General features: G+C 41.5%; 1 protein-coding gene across 1 annotated transcript in view; it reads left to right on the top strand.

The window, feature by feature from the left end:
* Positions 1 to 1,469: 1,469 nt before the first annotated feature.
* LOC308186472 (contactin-4-like) overlaps positions 1,470 to 21,199 on the top strand; it is an 82,792-nt gene continuing 63,062 nt past the window's right edge. The window contains exons 1-2 of the mRNA XM_080608597.1: positions 1,470 to 1,617; positions 2,708 to 2,883. Coding sequence (XP_080464723.1) covers positions 2,742 to 2,883 — 142 coding nt within the window. The 5' untranslated portion in view covers positions 1,470 to 1,617; positions 2,708 to 2,741. The remainder of the gene's footprint in view (positions 1,618 to 2,707; positions 2,884 to 21,199) is intronic.

Below are 21,199 nucleotides of genomic sequence, written 5' to 3'. Positions count from 1 at the left end.
CACTGGGGATGCAGTGCAGTGAGTCCAGAGAGTGCACTGGCACCACTGGTGATGCAGTGCAGTGAGTCCAGAGAGTGCACTGGCACCACTGGTGATGCACTGCTATGAGTCCAGAGAGTGCTCTTGCACCACAGGGGATGCAGTGCAGTGACTCAAGAGAGTGCACTGGCAGCACTGGGGATGCAGTGCAGTGAGTCCAGAGAGTGCACTGGCACCACTGGAGATGCAGTGCAGTGAGTCCAGAGAGTGCAATGGCACCACTGCGGATGCACTGCAGTGAGTCCAGAGAGTGCACTGGCACCACTGGGGATGCACTGCAGTGAGTCCAGAGTGTGCACTGGCACCACTGGGGATGCACTGCAGTGAGTCCAGAGAGTGCAGTGGCACCACTGGGGATGCAGTGCAGTGAGTCCAGAGAGTGCACTGTCACCGTTGGGGATGCACTGCAGTGTCTGCAGAGAGTGCCCTGGCACCACTAGGGATGCAGTGCAGTGAGACCAGAGAGTGCACTGGCACCACTGGTGATGCACTGCAGTGCGTCCAGAGAGTGCACTGGCACCACTGTGGATGCAGTGCAGTGAGTTCAGAGAGAGCCCTGGCAGCACAGGGGATGCAGTGCAGTGAGTCCAGAGAGTGCACTGGCACCACTAGGGATGCACTGCAGTGAGTCCAGAGAGTGCACTGGCACCACTCGGGATGCAGTGCAGTGAGTCCAGAGTGCATTAGCTCCTCTGGGGATGCATTGACGCGAGTCCAGAGAGTGCACTGCAACCCGGTGCAAGCGCTATTGCCAGGTACAAACCCTGTTGGTGCTGCTGCTTATCTTCTTGTTACTTACGGTTATAATAATGCTGTACTGGGTGACCGGAGGAATAAAATCAATAGCATTGTGTAACGTGGCAGCTGTGTGCTTGAGGTGGCGAAAGCCAGGATGCTGAGCGAGGCCACGTGGCCCCTCTGAGCTGCTGCTGTGCGGCTACAGCCACCGACTGCAAAGAGCGCTCAGCTCTTGGATGGCAGATCCAGCCCCGCTGAGGGAGTTTCTGGGGAGCTGTACCTGCTGGTCAACATCCAGATAATATGCTGTGTGGCTGTATTTAATAATGTGGTTTTTTTTGTTTTTTTTTTTTATAATTTACAGAGAAAAAATTTCAATTTTTAAAAGTGAAGCTTAAGCATTCCAATTTTACTTGAGCTATGTTACAACCATAAGATTGTGCCTGTTCCCATTCATTGAGCTTCGGGTAGAATCCCAATCTGTCCTCTAGTTAGTGTGCAAACGTTTTCATGAATGTTGAGTCCATGCAATGTTCATTGGCTTTTGAGGAAAAAAAAACAAAACACACATCTGGCTTCTCTAAAATCGAGTGTTGTTACAGCTTCTTTTTAGGGTGAGTGGTAGCTGGTCTCTTTCTGACAAGGTGCTGTTTTAGCTTCTGATGCATGGAGATTCCTGCAAGTCTCTCATGTTTTTCTTCTCATTAATGCAGACGACAACACACTGCACGGGCCGGTTTTCCTGCAGGAACCCAGCAGCGTGATCTTCCCGTTGGATTCAGAGGAAAAGAAAGTGAAGCTGAACTGTGAAGTGAAAGGAAATCCCAGACCAACTGTTGGGTTTGTTGAATGCTTTACTGTTCCTTAGCACCATCACCGCGTTACGGTCGTGTCCCCCTGCAGCCTTTCTCCTGCACATGTCACCCAGTCTAACTCAGCAGTGCCCCTGGGGTTCTCTCAGTGCTGATACCAAAGAAAAAGGCACCAGGAAATCAGAATGTGCTGCAACGCAATTGCAAAATTTGGTTCAAAAAGGTTATGCAAGGATTATAAATCATGTTGGCTTCTTCATTTGTCCACACACATGGCAAAGCTCTTAAAGTTTTTCAGCTTTATTAACTGCTTTGAGATCCTCATGAAAAAAGATGTTCTATTTCTGTGGCAATGCTGCTGTTCTTGTTCCACACATCCACTTGGGCTGATGTAAATCATTTTGGTTGATCCCCCCTTCCCCCCCCCCCCCCCACCCTTTGGTACCTTTCTTATCGTTTTTAACCAAAGTAAAGGGCGCTTTGAAACCTGTGGGAGTCATAAGACCTCATCCCACCTGCTGCCTTCTGCCGTGACTACTTGATGTAGCAGACTGTTGATTTGCTCATGCAAAAATATTCCATTTTTTTCTGCATAGGTTCAGGTAGAGGGAGCTGCTCCGAGGCTGCGGCTCCCTCGCACGCTCCACGGCAAGCAGTGGGGATGACAGTTGCTGTAATTGGGACAATGTGGTGTTAGAAATTCTCAGTGCCCCAGTTAGTGAAAACATCTGCTGTGAGTGAATTTTCTTAAATTTAAAAACAAACAGCCAGCTTAAGTCAGGAGAGGGAAAGAAGCCTCTGTGGGCTTGAACAGTTTAAAGATTCTGTTTCTGGGACTTCCTCTTGCAAAATGATTAATTCCAAAGAGCAGCAGCACTTGCAATAACTACAGAAACATTAATCATATCAGGGACTGAAATATATGTCGAGGATATTGCTTTTTCAGTTACATACTAGAATATTTCAATACTGTGCAAGAAACTTAAATTTTCATGCTTTTTTTTTCCTTGAGTAGTCAAAGATGTTTTAAATCTTTATTTCCTACATGTGGTATTTTCAAATACACAAGAGTACCCATTAATATTAGCAGGATTTAACTTTGGCATTTTGTACTATAGGTGGAAATTAAATGGGACCAATATTGACATCGGTATGGATTACCGCTACAGTGCAGTGGAAGGCAACCTGTTGATCAATAATCCCAACAAAACCCAAGACAGTGGAACGTACCAATGTGTAGCAACAAACCCATTTGGAAGGATCGTTAGCAGAGAAGCAAAGCTGCAGTTTGCCTGTAAGTACCAACTGCATCGCAGCCTCGGTTCTTGTGGCTTCCTACAAGAAGTATGAGAGCAATGCCTGCCTTTCTAACCCGTTCTGATCCGTTACGTATTATGCTCTGAGCTGTTCATGGAACAGAAAACACCTGGATCGAGAGGGTAAATGTGTGTGAGGAATGGGTGTCTTGTTTTATGCTTGCTTAGCTGTAGTATGCGGGGTGCAGTGTCTTTATTTCTTGAGAAAGGGACCACCTGGCAAAGTAGCTGGTAAATGGGGTTTCACCACTGATTTTTCACTCCATGGAGAATTAATACTTCAAACGTTTTAAAGGGGCGTGCTCTTTGTAAAGAACAAATTCACTGTGACATTTTTCATAACTCTTTAAGTTTTAGTAGTTTGGTACAAATACTTGGAGGTACAAGTGATATTTATACCTGTGTACGTAAAAAGGATATCAGAGGCTGCTTCATATTTATTTGAGGTTAAATTCAGCATTACACCTTCTCGCCAAAAGCTGAAGATAACAAAAGACATAGTTCTTAATGTGAATTAGCATTATATGAAATTAGGAAAAGCTGTTTTGGGGTACAGGATAGAGTCCATAAGAATGGGCAAATGATAGCAAAATGGGCAAATGAAAACCATCTTTTTTCTCACCTAGTCATGAAAGGAAAGGCAGAGAACAGACACAAGGGCTTATTCGTCTGTCATCTGTGCGATGCCTCTGTGCCATTGTCCTGGGTGGGGCATACACAGCAGCTCAATAGTTACAGCAGGACCTACTATGGAATATCTGTGCTCAGAGTGCAGGAGTTCAAGGCATGCACTTGCAGACATAAAGTGGTGGTGAACTGGGTGTTGAGTTTAATCCCAAAGATGGTTTTGATGAACTAGTAAAAGGAGCTTATGTGCTCCATCTCAAAAAAAAAAAAAAAAAAAAAAAAAGGATAAAGATGCCAATAAACGCCAGATTCACACAACATTGAAAAGTGATTTGTAACAAGAAATATTACAGTGCATAAAGTCAAGTCCTCCGTCTGCACGCATAATTTACAATATATTGTCAGTTTGCTTTTGACCTGCTTGTGTTTGTCCATGACTGAAGATGCATTTTCACTGTGGGTGGGTAATGAACAGCCTCCTCAATACCAGTCTGGTAACTCCAGATTTCAGTATGTCAAGGTGATTGCTTCATAAATACCGCCTTGGTCTACGTCTCGAGAGACTACATTTTCTTGGCAGGTCCCCTCTTGCTCATTGTGGCCTTCTGTTGGCTATCAGGGCAAGCTTTTGAAGCATCATTTAGAGCTAAGCACTTCAGCACCCCTTTTGCTGGGATCATACTCTCAAAAAAAGTCAGTCATGTAAGGACAAGCCAGGTACCAGGTTCCAGCTCTGTAGACCCTGGTCATGGGTTTCAAAGTCCAGGGTGTGGGACCAGGAGAGAGGATCCTGACGCTGTGTGACTCAGTGGCAATACATTAATTTCCTTGCATGCTTAAATGAACTAATTAACTAGGAGCTTGCAAACACAGAGGATCCGGGGGGGGGGGAGAAAGAAAATCAACCTTCAACATTTTAACTTTGCTTCAGATACAGAATGTTTATTAAGTTCCAATTAATTTATCTGTCTTGATGAATGGTACATCTGGCAATAATCTTGCAAGTTTTCTAGTTGACCAAAACCAAATCTGGTTTGACTGATTCTTAATTAAGATTGAATTCAAAAACAAAGCTTGTTCTTTTCTAGTTAAAATAATGATGGCAAACCTCAATAAATGTTCAATTCCTGAAATTTCTTTTACGTTACTAAAACTATAATCAGATTAGAAACATTTGGATTAAATTAAAAATAAAATAGCATTTATCAAACTAGATTCTATGCTTTGACAAAACAGCTTAGACATTTTAAGGTGTGTAATCAAAGGGACTTCAGCCAGAATTAGCTGAATTATGAAATATGCAGAGCATATTCCAAAAGCTCTGCCTCTAAGAACCAATAAAATTAGGCACATGTGTTCGTAATGCTTGTTTTTCAGCCTTGACATCCAAGACATCTAGATGCAGTAGCACTGCTTGATAGAGCTGCTTGCCCGAGTGTTTTTATTCCAAATATTACTATTTTTGCATTGCCTTTTGTAGGTTCTGGGTGGAACAACCTAAAATAATGTGTGTGGGGAAAACCCTTTCTAGCCACTGCACAGCTCTGTTAAGCCTGTTTGCCCTCAGATGCTCTCTCAGGATTTTTCCCTTTTATCAAGTTATTTTCTCTGAATTTGCCCCCTTGTGCAGCACCTGCATCTGCTGAAAGCCTGTGGCTGCACACGCAGGCTCTGCCCCACCTTTGGCTCCAGCACTGCAGCTGGGGTCTTGTAATCCCCATTCTGTTGCACGTTATGGTTTAGCTCTGGAAAGCCATTTCGTTAGAGACTCACGACTGTGTTTTACCAGTCCGTAGCTTCCCCATTCATCCGAGTGAGCTGTTATTTTCCAGCCTGACCCGTGTATTGTGTGATTTTTGTTTTCTCGGTTTTGTTCCTGAGGAAAGTTGCTGCAGGTTCTTCTGAGACTGGTGTCTGGGGTTTTGAGCTTTTTCTTTTTTTTCTCTCAGGGGGTTAAATTCTCAGTCCTGGGGCATCATTAATATATGTTCGTTCGTTCTTCGAGGGCTATATTATTCTTCTCTGGCATCTTCACTGAAGATTAAACTGTGATCCAGCTATTCAACCTCGTGTGCAGGTCAGAGAGGGTCAGCAATTTAATCCCTGAAATATGTATTTAGGTTACAAACTCATTACGATAAAAGTGCTAATATTTTCCTCCAGTACTTGCTTTGTGATATATCATTTACATTTCAAATTTGTTTTTTTTTTTTTTCCTCCAGTGTTATTTGCATCTGAAATAGAACATATTTTGAAAAAGGGAGGAATCTGCTGTGCCACGGTAACAGAATATGGATTAATGATACCCTAAACGCTGTGCTTATACCAGTACAGGCTCTCACCACAACAAAAAAAAAAAAAAAAAAAAAAAAAGCTTTATACTCGGAGTATGGATTCTAATAATGGCTTTTCCAAAATGATACACGAAAACACAGCTGAACTAGATTAAATTATGTGCTTTTTATTTTAGGGTATGGAACTTAGCTTGACAATTTTATTCACTGTACAGTGGTTTCTGTTTGGAAATAACACTGAAATCAATAGGAAGTTATGCCTGGGAAGAAGTGCAGCTCTCAGGCTGCATTTCAGAGACGTACCTGCTCGTTCAGACACATGATTAAAGCTGTTTACTATGGCCCAGATCCTGCTTCCGTTTAAGTTGAAGATAAAACTCGTATTGATTTTTAGTGGCACCAGAGTTGGACCATACCTCTCAGAAAGTGATGAATGGGCAAGTTGTTCCTCATTTTCTCTGGCACAGCTTGAAGGTGCTGAGCAGCTCTTAGCTGTGGGCAGGAGCCTGGTGCAGCCGCTTGCAGAGCAGTGTGTGGTAGGCAGGACGTGCTCCCAGTGAATGTCCCTGCCAAATTATTTCTCCTGACTGTGAAATAATTTACAGAATGGAACATCAGTGCACACAGGTGCTGAAAGTTGCATTTATGCCCACATCTACATAGACACGAACTCACAAATAAATTGCTGGGAAAGGCTGCAAGATTTGACCATCCCGATGTGAGGCAGCATCAACGCCTTCCTCGGAGCAGCTCTGAGCTTGTTCTGCGCGGTAGTTGCAGGCCATTCTCAGACGTATGTGTTTGGAAGACTGTGCAAAGGAATACTCGTTAAGATTTCATTTATTTTGGTGGACTCCACCATTGCCCATCTTACCTGCTGAGCAGCTACTGCCGATTGTCTGGAGGACACGTGTGCTCCATGCGCTGTGCAGGTAATGACCTAAGGGCTTCTGAGTCCGTTCCTCCCTGCTTCTCTTGGCCACTGCGTGTGAGAGCTGTCCGGAGGAGTGTGCTCTTGGGACACCAAGTCACAGTGTCTTCCCACCAGAAATCTCTTTGCAGAAGTCCCTGACCTACCACCGTGTGTCAGCGACCGTGGAAAATTGCAAGTTCCATGTGGCTTGTGACTTGCCTGGTATCCCTGTTTCACTTAGGGAAGGAAAACAGGAACTACTTCTCAGCTTACCTGGAAATGGAGCTTGCAAGGAAATTTTCTGAAAGTCTTTTTTTTTTTTTTTTTTTTTTACAGTTGGGACAGACATGTTGTTGAAACTTTTTTGATAGGACTTTGTATTTTAAATGTTAATCAAACCTGAGGTTTTATTCCAAGGAAGTTACTAACGTGGAGTTTCCTTTGATCCTGTAACTACACAGGTCCACCCTAATGCAGCAGCTATTTTCTGCAGTTGGCAAAATAATATTGCATTGTGCAGGGGGGAGCAGAAATGAGACCCCAGGACCGGGGAGCAGCCAGCCGAGTCCTGCCCTGGGGGTGCTGGACTGGACCAGCAGCAGCACACAGGCGCAGGGCTTTCCCCGGGCTGCAGAGAGGGGAGAGGAGACAAAATGGAAAGGGAGCAGCCACCTCCCCCAGGTCAGGCAAGAAGGCTGAGTTTGCGTGTGGAATTTAGCTCAGGCTGTTCTCCTGTGTTTGAAGATTACCCTGTGCCTACAGGGATGGGCTTGGAGGTGGCCGTCCCCCAGTGCTGACTGGGGCAGCAGCCCCAGCGCTGCCTTCATACGTTTTTCTCTTGAATCGTTCAAATCGTTTATAGAAGCTTTAACTTTCTTTGTTGCCCTGAATACATCTTTAACTGCAGGGAATCAAACTATTGTTTCTGAGAACTGTTTCTTCCCACACTTTATTAAAGGGATTTGTTTAGTAGAAGTGTTTCTGCGGAAATAATTGTTATGCATGAATTAGCAGATAGGACTCAGCACTGTGCAGTGCAAATGGTAGCAGAAAATACAATAATAATGCGGTTGTAATGAGAATACTTTGGGGCTTTGACCTACCGTCCCAAAATAATTTCGTTATGATGGTAGAAAAAGAAAATTACTCCCAACATTACACTGAAAAGGATTTTTTTCCATATTCCCATTGCTGGAATAATTCCTGTTATATCTTGCACCCGAGCAAATCCCATAATTTTTGCTATTAGTTGCTAAGAAACAAATTATAATTGCTGCTCAAATTCTTTACTGTTGTACCCTCTTATTGCCCTGAAGTGCATTCATTTTCTTTTTGAAGATTAAATGATCAATGAAGTAATTCTTTCAAGAACAATTAATAAGGAAAACATTTTCAGAAAACCGCCAAAGTATCTGCGTTTTCCTGGCTAAATAAACAAACGCAGCAACAATTGCATTGATTGATCAATGAATTGATGCACTTCTGCTCAGCTGAATGAGGCATTTGGCACCCAAATTAAATCATTTCCACAGTCATTATTAATGTCTGAGTGTTGAGAAAGCACGATGTGCTTTAAACTTCCTGGAAATGAAGAAGAATGGGGTGCGGATTGTTTTCTCCAGTGTCAGACCACAGCTGGGGCAGTGAGCATGCACTCCTTGCTCAAGTATTCCTGTGCTTGTTCAGAGCCTTGGCTTCAAGTCCGTGCCTCTTCTCACGGGTTGTTTTTTTGGTCTGGGCGCTGCCTCCTGTTCACTTTTTTTAAGTTCCTCCTGATACTTTTTTTAAGTTCTGGGTCCGATAAATAAATCTGTTTTGGTACAGGTTCTATGATAAGGGAATTTTCCTTAAGCTTTTCACCCTTCCAAAAGGAACGGTAGTTTTGTAGCTCCTGAAACCCCACCAGCATTGTTTCAGAGCTTGCGAGTGCACTTCTATGCCAGAGACACCCATCTCTCCAGGCTGCCCCAGTCCCACCAGCACGGCTGTGATGTGATGACCATCCCCACCTTCTAGTGGGCACCCTTACACAAATGAAGCTGTAAAGCCACAGCTCCTAAGAGCACGGGCACAAGCTATTTCTGGTGTCCCCATTTCTGCGAAGGTATAATGTTAAAACTGTCTAGGCAATTAGCACTCAGGGGCTAGGTATGAGAAATCTGACTTAAGTGTCCCTTCTTGCATGCAGGTAAATAATCCCTGGTTCCTCCTCTGGTGTTTTTTCAAGGGAAAATAGCATTTATATCAATAAAGGTTTTATCCAGACTTGGGCAGCAGTAGTGCATGGGCTCCCAGGGCTTGGATTGGTGTGACACACAGTGCTCTTTAACAAGGAAACAAGTAAATCGATTTGAGTTATTGTACGTGCACAAATGTTTCTTCTTTGCTAAAACCTGAACTCAGCTGTGCAAAGTGCGGCCACCACCATCAGAGAATCAGCTCACCACCTCTGCACCTTTGCCATACAGTCTCCGATGGGACAGAAAACTAGGTTAAGCCACAGATAAGCTTTCCTTTTTTGTGTTTTTTTTTCTTTTTTTTGATGAATAGGACCAACAGGGAGTACGTAACAGAGGATAGATATATAACCTACTTTACTTTAATCTGAGATAGAAGGGCTCTTGCCATAGAACAGAGGATTTCTCTCTGCTATGTTTCCACCCGAGGGTTATAAATAAGATGAATACATGATTACTTAAAAGAGCGGCAGGGCATTTGTAAATAATCAGCACACCTTCTCTCAGAGCTGGCCATGTTGCCAGGCTGTGCTGTTCTTCAGGCAGCGCGTTCCCATGTGCATGTTGCACGGTGCTGCTGCAGGCAGCGGGGTGAGGGCAGGAGCCCTGTCCCGCAGGGACACCTCGCCCCCAGCACCTTCAGTCCCAGCTCGCTCACAGCCCGGGGTTCTCCGCTGGTTTAGAAATTCAGGGCGCAAGGCACAGGCAATAGGTCTCTTCCATCCCTCTCAATGTTTATTAATTTTACCTTTAATATGTAAAATAAGCAATATCATACATTCTAAGTATATATTTATGCAGATACCTAGGGGCTGGATCTCTAAGGAACAAATGCAGATGTAGTCATTTGTTGAAACTGAACATGGACATGGACTGCTTTGATCACAGTTCGGCATGGTCCGGTGATGTGAAGGTTGCCCCGCAGAAAGCTCTGCTGTTACCTGAACTCTAATCTTGAGAAGCTTATCTTTGCTAGATCGTGCTATGAAAAACTCAGGCTGGGCCTGGAAGGAAATAAGAGAGATTTCTCATTTTCTCTGATGTTCTGAATAAAACAGCGAGTATTCAGGTTCTTAGCACAGATATTTGGGACAATTTCACTTTTAATTGAGTAGATCTTTCTGCATTTGAAGATCTGTTGACCTGAGGCTTAATCAGTCCCGCTGACTTTTCACCTTTTAACTTAAAACCACCGTTCTGTTTATTGCCTTGATACGTAGGTCATAAAGACAAACACAGAGCTCCCACGGTAAGCTTAAGGAGAGATCAGGACTTGGTCTTTCTTTTCCTTCCTTCCACTCAGCTTTGTGCAGGACCTGATACTGCTCCATTTATCAGCAAAATCCCCTGGTCTCACTCTCCCTCCTGAAGCCCTTACGAGTTACCTGTGTTACCACCAAGGTGGTCGTGGTCCCTTTGGTGCTTTACCATTGGATTCTTACAGAAACAGAGGATGTCATCTGAAATCTGGCCTGTTTTTAAAAGGCTAATAACCACTACGGTAGGAAACTGTGAATATTAATGTATCCCTACCAGTTGTATTAATCCTCTGAGTGGGGCTATATTTACAGAATATTTTTCTACGTGTTTTTTTGTTTGTTTGTTTGTTTTTTCTTAAATCAAAGGATAGGAACAGTTGAATAGTTATGTAGATATTATTAGAGTTTCCTTTTGGCATAACTTCAGACTATAGCCCAGCTATCTTCAATGAATACAGCCTTACCTCTGCAAATCATTGATATCCAGCTGGTTTGTTCTGATGGCAGCTAGAAGGATGCATAAATTACAGAGGAAATTAAATCATAAATTTAAATTACTATTTTGACAATAGATGAAATAGCTTGGAAATGTAAATGCCAATATAAAGCAGTATCCTTAAGAGTGCAGTGACCCTGCAGGGATCATGGTTATCCAGTGAGATTGAACCATACTGTCTTGAAAAGAGAAGATGGCATATAGCCAACTGAAAACTTGTACATTTTAAACAATCTTTCACTCACGACTTGCAGATATTTTTTAGAGTTGATAAGGATATTTCCTTCAAATGTTAATATCTCAAAATTTTGATGAAGAATCCCGTAGAGACCTTGCCTGTAATGTAGTCTTAAAAAGCCAGAGCGGAGCTGGACTCTGCCTGCTCTGATGCTCCTGATTTCACATGTGCAGCCACAGGAGCCATTCTTCCATCATACAAGGCTGAGATCTGGGCATGATTTCTGTGAGGAGTAGTTGCCACCTTCTCTCTCTCTCTCCATTGCAAACCTTCGAAGTATGTTGGGTCAGTGAACCTTCGTTTTCTGGGCAATATAATGAGGCTTAAGCCAAGTAAGCAGCTGCATATGTATATGCAAAGGAACCAAGAGGACTTTGCACTTTTCTTAATTACTAAAATGACTTCTTGTATCCTCTCCACTTTTGGATCTAAAATTCCTCATCTGTCAAATGAAATAATGCTTTTATTTATTTATTTATTTACATATTTTGAAGAAATAATTACAATCCTTAGCTTGATCTCTACTAATTCTGTATTGATGCAAAATAATATTGTTTTTACATGAATGGAAAATAGCAGTTCCAGGACCCCTAGATCAAGCAGAGCCTGTACCCAAAGGTGGACCCCATTGTTGCAAGAAAGCCTGTTCTGCTGATGGGATGCAAGGCCAATGTCAAACAGTTTTAGCCTAGTGGCTGCTTTTCATTGTGTTGGTTTTTTCTTTCCCATTTTCCTTGTGCAAAATAAGATCAGGGAGTCAGTGTTGGCATTCAAAGAACGGTGGAGCTTTAAATATGTTTGTCAAAAATTCTCCTGTTAGTTTTCCTGTCTGCAGCAAACGTGACTACCATCTCATAATTCATTAGAAGTGAGAGATGAACAGAATGAAAAAATCTCTCTTCTCTAAGTAGTGCTGCCTGGCATAATAATGTATCTTCTCATAGGCAACCGGAGCAACTGCGTAACCTCTGAAGGCCAGGATCTCTGCAGGGTGATTTTTTGTTTGTGTTTCTATCAAGTAGAGGGAAACTTCAAGATCAGCAAGCTTGTGTCATATTATTTTGCATTATTTAGGGGTCTGTAATTGCGTTAATTTAGCTGCACAAAGTAAGAAGGTGCAGCACAGCAGAGTCCAGTAGGGAGCACACAAAGTGGCTGCTGTGTCAGTGCTCAGTTACCAAGCTCGAGAGGGCTGTGCAGTATCTCCTGCCTGCCGCTGATGGCAGTCCTGATGGCTATTGCAGAATCTGTGCTGCAAGAGCATGTGCAAATATTGCACTGTTTTGCAAAAAAAAAAAATAAAAAAAAAAAATCTAGGAGTAAACTAATTCTGTTCAAGTTAACCCAAGGGAAAATATCTGCCCAGGTTTTCCAGATTAAAGTAATAAAATTTTCTAAGTCCTCAGCATTTTGACTCGAGCAGAAGGGTTTCTTCAAAATGAATGTTTGAAGTACTTCCTGTAGAAAGATAGTAAAGAGGCAGTTTTTATTAAATGGAACGTAAAGTCAAGGAGATTTTATTTATTTATTTATTTATTGGTAACATCATAGCAAAGAGTAATTTGATTTGGGAAGAGAACAGTGGACAGCTTGGACAGCTTGCAGGTATTTATAAGAGCCCCTGTTCAATAAGATGAGTGGCATAAAAGAAGGTTAAAAAGCACTGGGGCTGCACCGTTGCCTATTCTGGGGAAAGGATGAAATCCCAGCAAGGTGCTGAGACCGCAGCGTGCCACGAGGAGCCGTCCCAGGGAGGACAAGCAGCTCAGGCGTGATGTGATGGAGGAGGAAACGGTCCAAGCGCTGCGCGGGCATCCGTGACTTGTGCAGCTGTGTTTTGGCCAGCGGCACTTGTAAAGCTGCAGGAAGAGCTCTCGCAGTCGTTGAGATGCAAGGTAAAAGCCTGAGGAGAAATTGTAGCCATGCGGATAGACAAATCAGTCTGTGATAGATGGTGGTCAGAAAGACTTGGCAAGATTTAAACATAGTCTCAATATAAAAACCCAGATAGAGATGTCAAAGTCCAAGATGATGCATAGGTCAGAGATCTGACTGACAGGCAGGGCGGGGAGGGCTGGGGAGGAAAACAAGCTCTTGGCTTGCACATATTTCATTCTGTTTTTCTTGCTGGCTCTTCATATTTTACTTGTCTCCTGCAGACTTAAACAGACGTTTGACTTCAGAGGGGCTGGTCCATGTTCTTAAATAAAAGTCTCCGCAGCGTCTCTTTTCAGAGCACACGGGCAGGCTGCTGCAGGGCAGGGGCTGCGTGTCCCTGTTTCGTGCCCTCTCCTGCGGGCAGCCCCACTGCTGGCAGGTCTCCCTTCCAGGAACAAGTGGGAAAAGCTCAAGTCTGGTCTGGTGCGTAGCCCTGGGAGCTGTGGAAGAGGCTGATGACCGTGCACATCCAAACACACCAGATATTTCCTTCTCTAACCACCAGCGTGGCCATTCGCAGAGCCATTCTCCCTAGCAGGAGGCAGTGTGCCTCCTGTACACGTGTGGTTTGAGTTCAGGCTTGGGAGTCCCCCGGTACACATCTCATGTCCCTACAGCAAAGGCTTATCTGAGAATTTTTGCATCTTGTGAAAATGCTACCCGTTTCTGTTCAGGAAAAACAGGGAATGTAAAGGTCTAGAAGTCCAAACTGGACATGGTTGTTTGGTAAAAATGCACAGGCAGAACAATGTTTAATGCCTACAGTAATAAAGTCCAACCTGAATTATTTTCCAGAGGGGAGGCAGGCTGGGAGAATGACAAGATGTTTACATCTACAACTTTTTTTTTTTCCAGTAAAGTAGAAATCCCAGTGAAAATTCTGTTCTAAAGGTCAGATTAGAAAGCTTTCATCCCCAGACTTGTAAACCATTTCTCAAATCAGTGACTCTAAAAATTATTCATTCAAACACCAGCTCTTAAACTAAAATTCTATTAAGCTCTGTATCAAAGGGGTTTTTATTCCGAACTGCACAGCCAGATGTGTAGTCCTGACACAACAGCAAGGACATGGGCAGAAGAACTTAATCTTTGTGTATTTGTGAAAGGGATGACATAAAACCCTGCTTTTAAAAAGTCAGGCACAGGTTTTATAGGGACAGTGTTTAGAGATATTAGAGCCATAAATATCAAGAGGCAAATCTTGTCAAGTGTTTCAAGAGCAAAAAGCTTTAATGCTTTTGTGGGTGCTAGTCATCAGTTAAAGTGCTTTCAGCCTGCCTTCATACAGACAGGCTATGATTTCTTCAAACCAGTGTCCTCTAAAATCTGTAATTGATTGAGATGCACTAGAATCTCATCTTCAAGACTGTATTATGGGCCAAATTAGCATAGTTTATTGCCTGCATCCAATGAAGTCATATTATTCCATGGACAGCAATGCAAATAGCTTTCTTTTTCCATCTGGTTGTGTATTTTATCCAGGATATTAAAGTATGCTCCGTTGTATGTGTATTAGAGTTAGGCAAATTTGATGAAAGCAATTTGGAAGAGGGCATACAAGCTTACCTTTTGGTAGAAGGTTCTTTATTCAGTCAGAACAAGGACGATTGAGCCAATCCCTCTGGTCACTGTTTTGCTGAAGAAGGTGTCATTGCCAGCCTGTTCCGAATCCCCTTGACATCACATCATATGGCCTTTAATCAAAGAATTCCAATTGACTTTGATTCAAGGACTGAATATGGCCTTAAACATCGATCTAAATTTTAGATTGCTGGGATCATATTAAAATTATATAAGGGGTATGAGAAGGTAAACCACATTATGCTCCGCAGGTCTCTTTAAGTCATGGTTGAAAATTGACTTTAGGTGTCTTGTCTGTGTGTACATAAGTGGATTTTGAGTTTCTTTCACATAAATGAAGAAGTAACTACACCTTACCTATGTCATTACAGTATTTCCTATACTTCCTTTGGTTCGGGAACTCAGTTCATGGTTGTTCAAAGTTCATGTGAAGTTTAATGTATATAGTAAGTGTTGTGGTTTTTTCCACTAATTGACCCCAAATTGTCAGTGAACAAGTTTTTTTAGTTTTCTAGTGTGCCAGTTATTAACTTACCAAATTCACTTTTAACCATGCAAGTTTCTTGTATCCACATTACAACCAAACCTCAGGGGTGCAATATGAAATCACACAGCCCATGCAATTTAAATGGGAAATGATTCATGTGCTCTAGCTACTACTACTGCATTACTTGCTCTTTATTCACTGATCACTATCTCTGTTATATCTAAGTTTTACTGTATACGTTTTATATAGGTTGGATTCTTGTTGTTTTGTTATACTCAAACCCACTTTTGCTTAGTCCCAAGGTTACGTTCCATTAATGAAGGGTAGCTGTGGGTTTCTACAGACAGCTTCTAGACCGGTTTGCATCCTGTGTCTGCACCATCAAAGCTTTTACAATTATCTTGTATTTTTGGGGTCCCATGTTACAATCCTTTATTTTTCCTTCAATCATATGCATGCCCTATTAAGGTTCACTGAATAGCTCACTCTATAAAAATAATAATCCGTTTGAAGATATAGATAAACACACAGATAAAGGTATTATGCTTGAGTAGCTGCTTGCTATTAACATCAGCTCACTACAGCAGTATCACTGATGTGTTACCAAATTTGCTTACAGAGATCTCTAGAGATAGACTTTAAGTCAAATACAGCACCATACAAGCCACTTTTTCTTTCTTTTTTTTTCTTCTGAGCATGAATATTAGTCATGTTTTCCTTTGGAAATTAAAATTCAGTGATGTATAAAGAAGTGATTGATGTATGTATGTTTTGGCTAGAATATAGTAAAAGGAGAAATAGTTTCATGTAAGTTAAACAAGAATAAGAATAATAGATAAAAATAGCATTGACAGTGCTTTTCTGATCATTAGGAAAAAATCTTAAATGTAATGACAAAGGGTTCACTAATGGTGTATGAGTTTTTGACAGTATGCCATTCAAGGAGATGTACAGCAGTGCTTCTTTCTACGTGATATAGTCACAGAAATTGGCTTTCTAAAAGACATGCAGACACCTGTCACAATCAATTTGAATCATTTTCTGCTCGTGTAATTTTCTACAATATTTTTGTTTTTGTTTAAAAAAAAGTTTTTTTAAATTTGTTTAAAAAATAGCCTTCTTGCATAGAGTTCTCTCTTAATTTTGGAACTGGCATAATTACAAAAGTACTTTGGATTCTAAAAATATGCTACGCATTTTTTAAAAAAAAAAAAAGTCTAAGAAGGAAAAACCATGGAAACACTCCTCTGGCAAACAAAGTAAGGCAAAACAGAGCTTAGCTTTCATAAAAAATAGGGCTCTCTCTGTCAAATCACCAATGACCTGAGACTTGCAGCTCCTAAGGGAAGCCTCATTGTTTCATTCTTGTTTCCAGGGTGCGCTGAGTTCAGCAGCTGAATTATTTCCATGTTGTAGCCAATAACGGGAACCAAATGGACCTTGTGTACAAATGTTGTAAACACTCTGCTTGGGTAAATACCTTAAAATAGAACAATCAGTGGAGCTATAAATGAAAATGGATATAAATACTAAAAGCACAGGTCAAATATTGCACTGCTAACCTTGATGTTAGGGAACTTAGAGAACAAGGAGCTAATCTGCTCCCGCTAACTTGTTGGTGCTTTGATGTCATCTGTGAAATCTTTCTTTGAAGAGCAAACTTTGATTTCCGAGATTTATCGAGTAATCGCTTAGAAAAAAGACTTACCAAATTTCATTTTACCTGAATTTCATAAATAAAGTACAAACACAAGTAAGTCCTAATAAAGGATAAAAGGCTACAACTCTTGTTTTGCTTATAATTGAATCTTCCTTGCTATAAAGACTGACTTTTGTACCTGAAATTTGGGGAAATTTTTCATTACTCTAGACAAAGTTGGATAATTGTTACTCTGAAATCCATATGTTTTTGATTAAAATGTCCATATGCCATTTTCTGAGACAAACTACAAAGTCTTAAGGGGCTTTGGATCATTTCAAATTGTTTAAGCTTTTGTTAAACTACATTTGAGGTTTTGGAAGGAGGTCATTCAATTCAATACCCTGCACAAAATGAAAAGGTGATGGGATTAAGGTATGGGGACAGCTGCTGCTGGCATGTTCTTGGCTCTTGAATGATTTTGAGGAATAAGAATCTGAATTAGACGGACATCAGTCACTGTTACCTGCTTACGTTGTGTTACGAGATGCTAAGGCAGACTTTCACTGGAGGTCGCAGAAAAATCTAGTAACTGAGGGAACAGTATGGAGCCGTGACAGGGGAGGGTTAGGCTGGATGTTAGGGAAAGCTTCTTCCCTGAGAGGGTGGTCGGGCACTGGGACAGGCTCCCCAGGGCACTGCTCACAGCACCCAGCTGCTGGAGTTCAAGGAGCATTTGCACAACACTCTCAGACATAGGGTCTGATCTTGGGGCGGTCCTGTGTGGAGCCAGGAGTTGGACTCAACGATCCTGGTGGCTCCCTTCCAACTCAAGACATTCTGTGATTCTGTTTTATGATCTGGTAATGCAACAAAAAACATTCAAGTTCATATTAAAGGACGGGTGTTAGCATGTACATGCTGATAGCATATCACACTCCTGTAATGTCCTTTTGTTACAATTCAAGTTTATGTACAAATGTCAGCTAATTAGGCCTTTTTTAGACAAAGACTCATCATTAGCAGCGTGCAAGCTTTGTTACATGATTTTCCCAAGGTCATGCAATTGCTAGTGTAGAGTCAGCGGCACAAATCAATGTATTTTTCACAGATTAAATACAGGTACCTTTATACTCGTGTGTGTCCATGAAATCGGATTGAGAAGTGACACTGTGGAAATGAAGTTTAAATGGTATCCTCACTCCCTCCTTGAATGAGGTCTGATTAAGTGTCAAGTAAGCTAACCTGTCGGTGTTTCTGTTAGACTGCCCTCAATGGGCTCCTTTATGCACTGAAAACATTGCTAATCTCTTCCTCATACAGTACTGAAGTTACTGGAGCTTTTACAATATTTTCTATTTTCATTGGAGTTATTGGTTTAGTATTGTGCGCTCCAAATAAGCTTTGGCAGTACATTGACCTCCAGAATGAGAAGTATTACTATTTCCTTCCTCAGTAATTTCTCTTGATCAATTTGGTAATCACCTTCCTAAATAGAGAGAATATCCAAACTAAATAGGGCAAAAAACAACATGCAAGGGAATTCTTTTATATATGTAATATCAGATCTACAAATATCTGATCTTAATTATTCTAAATCACACATCATAATAAAATTGGAGAGCTTTTAATTGTTGTTTCTCTTTTTCAGTCCTAAATAATCACACGTTAGGAAACAGGATTGTGCGTAGTTCTTGAACCTCAAAGGACACAGAAATTTACATGCAGAACAATTTATGTAGATTTTATGTACCTACTAGAGTTGTATTTTTTCATTCTTTACTTTTTAATGATTGTATCATGTTTTTATTGTCTACAGTAACTTTTAATTACTTTTTTTTTTCATTTAAAAATAACCACTTAGAAATGTGCAGGCCTGCAGTTGTTTTATTGTATCTGTATGAGTGTATGAAGAGAGAGGCATCATTGGCAATCAGTATTTTGCTGCCATTTGATATGGTTTCAAGGATGAGTTTATGAACAAAATACACTGAATTGCACTTTTTGCTCACTCAAATGACCTAGGATTTTTCACGCAGATGCCTGCTGCGTTGATCATTTAGGTGTAGGTTTACATCCTTATAGCATCTGCCGTACTGTGCGATTTTCTTTTCCATGCTATGAATAGGAGGAGTATTTCTTAATGGTCGTATACTGCCTAGTGCCACAAATATGAATCACTGAACGAACACATTTTCACCAAAAGTGCGTGCAGGGATCCTGGCTCCAACAATATATCTTCCTGCCCATGTAAGCAGTCCTTGATTCTGGTCATGTTTTGTTTGTTTAATGTGTAAATATTTTTATTGAAATTAAGGCTCCTTTCTGTCTTGATCTAGGCAGTGAAAGATCACTGTAATTGAAGCAATTCCCACCCTAAAAATTTTAATTAAATTTCAAAGATGCCTGCGTGCTAAAACTTAATGAACTTATCTCTTCCAGGCATTGTTTTGCTTCATCTTGTTCTCTCCCTTCTGTTTACTGATGCTCAGTGCGTTATATCTAACATTTAACTGTAAAGTCTGAAAATGAACATGTCTTTTATTTCTGTTATGAGGTATTTAGTACCCTGTGGGGAGCGTGAAATAATTAATCGTAACGTGATTATTTTCAGATTTCTTGCATACTGTTTTGCCAAGTCCCAGGAGCCCACCTCTGGGACTCTCAGGTCTGTTGGTGGGCATCAGGCCACCAGACTATCACCCTGGCTTCCAGACCTCCTCCTCCTCCCCAGCATTTCATGCACCAGACATCTAGAAGGATGTAGTGCCCTGTAACATAGCTCCTATTTATCACTGCCATATTTCCACCAGTTTATCCCTAACTGAACCTGGCTGCCTAAGTGTGATAAAAGTTACTACTTGTACGTGTTCTAGAAAGGTGATCTTGATTTGCAGATCTCAAGGATGCTGAACCCTCTGCTTTCTGTTGTAATTTATGCCAGCAGCTGATCATCATCACTCACAATAAGCCTTACGGAACTTCTGTTTCCATGACTTCAGCTTCCTAACCGTTAGTTCTTGTTACATCCTCCTCCACTGGGCTAGCAAACACTTGAAGAGATGGCATTGTCTCCTCGTGACAATACTTATGCAGGTAAACCAGAAATGTCTTGCTTCCTTTTGATAAAGCAGAGTGACCTCTTCAAGGCTTTCACTGCCTCCCTCCCAAATCTGAAATTGTCTTTTTTCCTATCATTATCTATATGCTCAGCAGTTTTTCAAGAACCTGAATTGTTTTGTTTTCAAAATACGGGGTGAAAATATTTGTATCAGGAGACAGTGACCGCATTGACAATGTACACAGGGGAAACAGATGAACAATAAGGTGTGGAAGACTGTAACAAGGTGTAGGCAGCGTGGGGGAGCAGAATAAGGACAGGTATGGGTAGCGACCAGCCCTGCTGCAGCATGTGCTGAACAGCCCCGTCGCCCCCAGGGGTTCATCGGCCCCAGCACAGCAGGCAGGTCCAGTGAAAGGGCACCTGCAAACCTCGGCCAGATTTCCCAAGTCTCCTCATTCTGCTCAGGTGTGCTTTTTGATGGAAAGAGCGCTGGTGTCGAGATAAACGTGGAAGTATGATAGTCCCACTTCAAGCATTCCTCCAAAAACTGTGTGTGCCAAGAAGTCAGTCGGCTCGCTGGCTTGTAAGTCTTCTGGGCTTTTTTTGGTGTGTTTGTATGTTGTTGTTTTTTTAATGACATATAAGAACAAAAATCCTCACGTGTAATCCTATCCCAAAGCCAGGATCTTTGGGTTTAGGGGCAAGGCAAACTAAGGCTCCCTCGTCAGGGAGACACAACCAACTAAAGCACTTACACTGTAGTTCAGAGTCATTCTCCAGCTGCAAGGGTTGTTTCTTTTTTCCTGCTTTACTGTCCCATTGATTTTTAATGTCAAAAGTACACAGAATAATTTCTTGCTACTCTCCAGCCAGGGCACTAAACAACTGTGTTTCCTTTGGAAGACGGTAACAGAAATAGGAAAAAAAGTGTTAGAGTGCTACTCCTGCATGAAAGCTTCCTGTGGGGAGGTATCCAGCAAGTTTGTTTAACTTTTGTCTACCAACCAGTTTTACCTCCGTGTACAGGGAATTCAACCGTGCAAAATTTCAGTGGGATATTTTGCACCCATTTGAGCAGAAGCTTGTAGGAAATGTTTTTGTCCATTTTGCACAGCCTGTGAAAGCAGAAGAACCTCTTGAATCAGCACATCACTGATCTGCACACTTCGCAAACATTCAACAATACTGATACAATTCCTAAATTCTCAGAAAAGATTGCATAGCAAGTTGATGTTTAAATGAAGTTTCTCATTATTAAATTTTTCAAACATAATTATATTATTATTAATTCATGTTACTATTTAGGTATTGCACAAATGAATTTAAGGTGTGGATTTCAGAAGGCATCAGAATAATCAGTCCAATCAGTTTGATGAGACATTAGCCTTTCTTATAATTACCTTAATCTTGCTAGTTTATTCAGAGACAAATTTTTAGCACATGCATGAGGCTTTTCAGAATTGACAATTGACTTTAAAAACTCAATAGTTTGCACCAGGAATGATAATGATGAATGCTTTG

This window comes from Anser brachyrhynchus, assembly GCF_964034855.1.
Source record: "Anser brachyrhynchus genome assembly, contig: SCAFFOLD_373, whole genome shotgun sequence".
Taxonomy (NCBI): Eukaryota; Metazoa; Chordata; class Aves; order Anseriformes; family Anatidae; genus Anser; species Anser brachyrhynchus.
The sequence above is the reverse complement of the archived record's forward strand: the minus strand, read 5'-3'. Positions and strand labels throughout refer to the sequence as shown.